The 3,012-nt window shown below is 49.3% G+C and overlaps 1 protein-coding gene across 2 annotated transcripts in view; it reads right to left on the bottom strand.

The window, feature by feature from the left end:
- The window catches only part of CEP41 (centrosomal protein 41), a 45,197-nt gene extending 45,065 nt beyond the window's left edge, over positions 1-132 (bottom strand). For both annotated transcript variants that reach the window (XM_045288816.1, XM_045288817.1), the window contains exon 1: positions 45-132. In XM_045288816.1, coding sequence (XP_045144751.1) covers positions 45-77 — 33 coding nt within the window. In that variant the 5' untranslated portion in view covers positions 78-132. The remainder of the gene's footprint in view (positions 1-44) is intronic.
- Positions 133-3,012: the final 2,880 nt, after the last annotated feature.

The following is a 3,012-nucleotide window of genomic DNA, read 5'->3' as shown; positions in this document are numbered from 1 at the left end:
TCCGCCCGCCCCCGCCGGCTCCCGGGCCCGGCGCCGGCCCTCACCTCGGGCTTCCCAATGTGCCTCCGGACGGACATGCTTTCTCCAACCGACCACGCTCAGGGTTCTAGCCTCCCCGGCGGCCTCTAACCCCACTTCCTACCCGCTCCGCGGCCTCCCTAGAACCTGCCCTCCGATTGGCCTGACCTCGCAGGCAAGCCAATGGCGGCCCTGGTTACTGGCCCATTGCAGGGTCCGGGAGACGGAGCCTCGGCTCAATGGTTGCCTAGGGCAACGCGGGACGCCCGCGGCCCGGCCTTTTGTGCGCGGGAAGAGGGGCGCGGGCCCGGGAGGGGCGGCCCGGCCTGCGCTGGGCGACTGTGTGGACGGGGCCAAGGGGCGAAGCCGAGGGGCGCGGGGTGGCGGGGGGCTCGGGATTGGGAAACCCAAAGGTTCCCAGCTAATGTGCGGCACAGCACCGGCACGGCCGGCACCCCTTCGCCCCCTCTCAGGCCATTTTAATCCGCCATCTGGGCTGCTCCTGCCACAGGAGAACACGGCATGGGACTGGGTTATTCAACAGGAAGGGAAGTGCGTAGCTTATTATTTTCAGGTTAGGTTAATATGCAAATTATTCAAAATCGCCTGCGTAAATGCAATAATTACGGTTGCCTTAAAAGCTTTCAGGCAAGCTAAAGAACGGCTGCTCTAATTGCAAAGCGCACGCACCATTCTGTGATTCCTCATTCACTTAACAAATATTTAATAAGCACGTTAGGAGGAAAGCGGCGGTGGGTTTTGTGGAGGATGGGAGGGAGACTACGACGCAACCCCATCGTCATGGAAACCATTGTGGCTCCTGCCACCAGACACCACCTGTTCTTATTCCAGATCCGAAAATTAAGTCCTAGCACCTTTACAAAACAATTACACACACAGTTTGACTTGGCTCCGAAATGTCCCACCAGATCCATCAAAATTATGATTTCTTTTTACACGGGAAGGGACTACACAAAACCCTTTGTCCTTTACTCTTAAGTTGTTTTCCCAGCGGTGCATAAATGTTGCCCTGAGCCGTTCACCTTCTCTGGCCACATACCTAACGAATAATAGGGTCTGGCCAGGTGACCCACTCAACGTGCTGGGGCAACATGTCTGGATTCTCGGGCACTTTGAAAACTCGACCTTTGGCCTATACCTCTAATCACGTTGTCACTCTGCACCACCAGGGCGCCTTAGAAAAGGAGTAGGGCAGTGGTTCTCAACCTTCCTCATGCCGCGGCCTTTTCATACAGTTCCTCATGTTGTGGTGACCTCCCAGCCGTAAAATTATTTTCGTTGCTACTTCATCATTGTCATTTTGCTACTGTTACGAATCCCGCGACCCCGTGCAAGGGTCATTCGACTCCCAAAAGGGGTCGCAACGGACAGGTTGAGAACCACTGTAGGAACCTGCTTTAAGTACTTTAGGCGAACGGCCTTTAGAAAGGTGTTTTGTTTTTGTTTTTCCCAAGGACACCAAGTGAAATACCTTGGGCTGCGCCCTCTCTCTGATTCTGATGCAGAAGTCCAAGGGCAGCACGTGGGGAGACGCTGCTGGGAGAAGCACCACCTGTTTCTTTTCGCTTTTGGCCTCGAGTCACTTCTTATGACCGCGAGGGCCTCTTTGGGGTTCCTGCTGGAGCTCGCGAGCCTCAAACAGGACCAACACGAAAGGACAGTGCTTGCCCCCAATATGAACAGTAGGTAAATGACACAAAACTGTACTTCATTAAAACAAAATGTTTTGGGGGGAGGATATAGGGAGCGAATCACCATGAGTCCGAGAGAAGAAAATGCTCTACAATTGTGTTGATGATTAGATAACTCTTCTTAATATGATTGAACTGTTTCATTGTAGGATATGAGAATTATACACCAATAAAACTGTTTACAAAAAGGAAAATGTTTGCTACACATATGAAGAAATATTTAACTGGAAATCAAAGAAATACCTATATATGTATCTTTATGCACTATATATATATATCCCAAGATCTCATTTTTCAGCTAGCAGACTAGGCAGAGAATTTGATTTTTAAATGGTGCCGTTCAGTGTTGACTAGTGATTCACGAAACAAGCATGTTCACACCTTATTAGTGTGATTGGTTCACGGTTGTTTATTTAAGTGTGACCGCTCATGAGAGCAGGTATCAAAACCCAAGCCCACAGCCATCCAGCCGAGACAGAGTAGAACTGCCCCTTTGGGTTTTCAAGACTGTAAATCTTCCCGGGAACAGAAAGCCTCATCTTTCTCCCTTGGAACAGGTGGTGGATTTGATCTGCGGACCTTAAGAGTCCAACTGGAATCCACTGCACCAGCAGGCTCCCCTTATGACAAACTAGCGATTGTAATAAATACAGCAGTCCTTCAAGAAAAGGACATTATGGAACATGAACAAGTATCTTTCAAGGTGTAATTAGGCAACGGAGAACTATTCCTGACAGAGAACATTGAAAGGGCAGGTAGGAACTTTGTGAACAATGGAACTGATTTTCAGGGAGGCGATTATAGGAAAAGCTGGAAAAGATCTTTACCAAGAAAACCACCTCTGAAGGATGGAGTGCAGATAATTGCTTTATTCTCTATACTTTTGTGTATATTTGCTGATTTTCTTCAGTGAGCCCGGGGTTAATTTTCGACGTTGAGAGTAAACATTTTTCTTGTAGGAAACAGCCACACACTAAAAAGCCGTCCTGAACCCTGTGGATGGCCTTTGTCTGGACCGGTTTAGACCGGCAACTGGATTCCGTCCTTCCTCCCTCTCCAGGGCCACCACTCCGGGTCTTTGGTGAGAAAAGACTCTCCGCGGGCACTTAAGACGTCTGCAATCAGAGCCCTGATTGCTAAGAGCTTCAAGCTTTGTTTGGGAGAGAAACAGCTCTGATTCCTTTCTCTCAAAGTTCCTACTTCCACTGATTCATCTTATTTTTCATGAACTTCGAAGTGCTCTTGTGAACTTTCACGGGTTCGAGGTCTTCATTTTGAACCC

Source organism: Echinops telfairi, unplaced genomic scaffold (assembly GCF_000313985.2).
Source record: "Echinops telfairi isolate 266 unplaced genomic scaffold, ASM31398v2 ScPeMD7_23;HRSCAF=83, whole genome shotgun sequence".
Taxonomy (NCBI): Eukaryota; Metazoa; Chordata; class Mammalia; order Afrosoricida; family Tenrecidae; genus Echinops; species Echinops telfairi.
The sequence above is the reverse complement of the archived record's forward strand: the minus strand, read 5'-3'. Positions and strand labels throughout refer to the sequence as shown.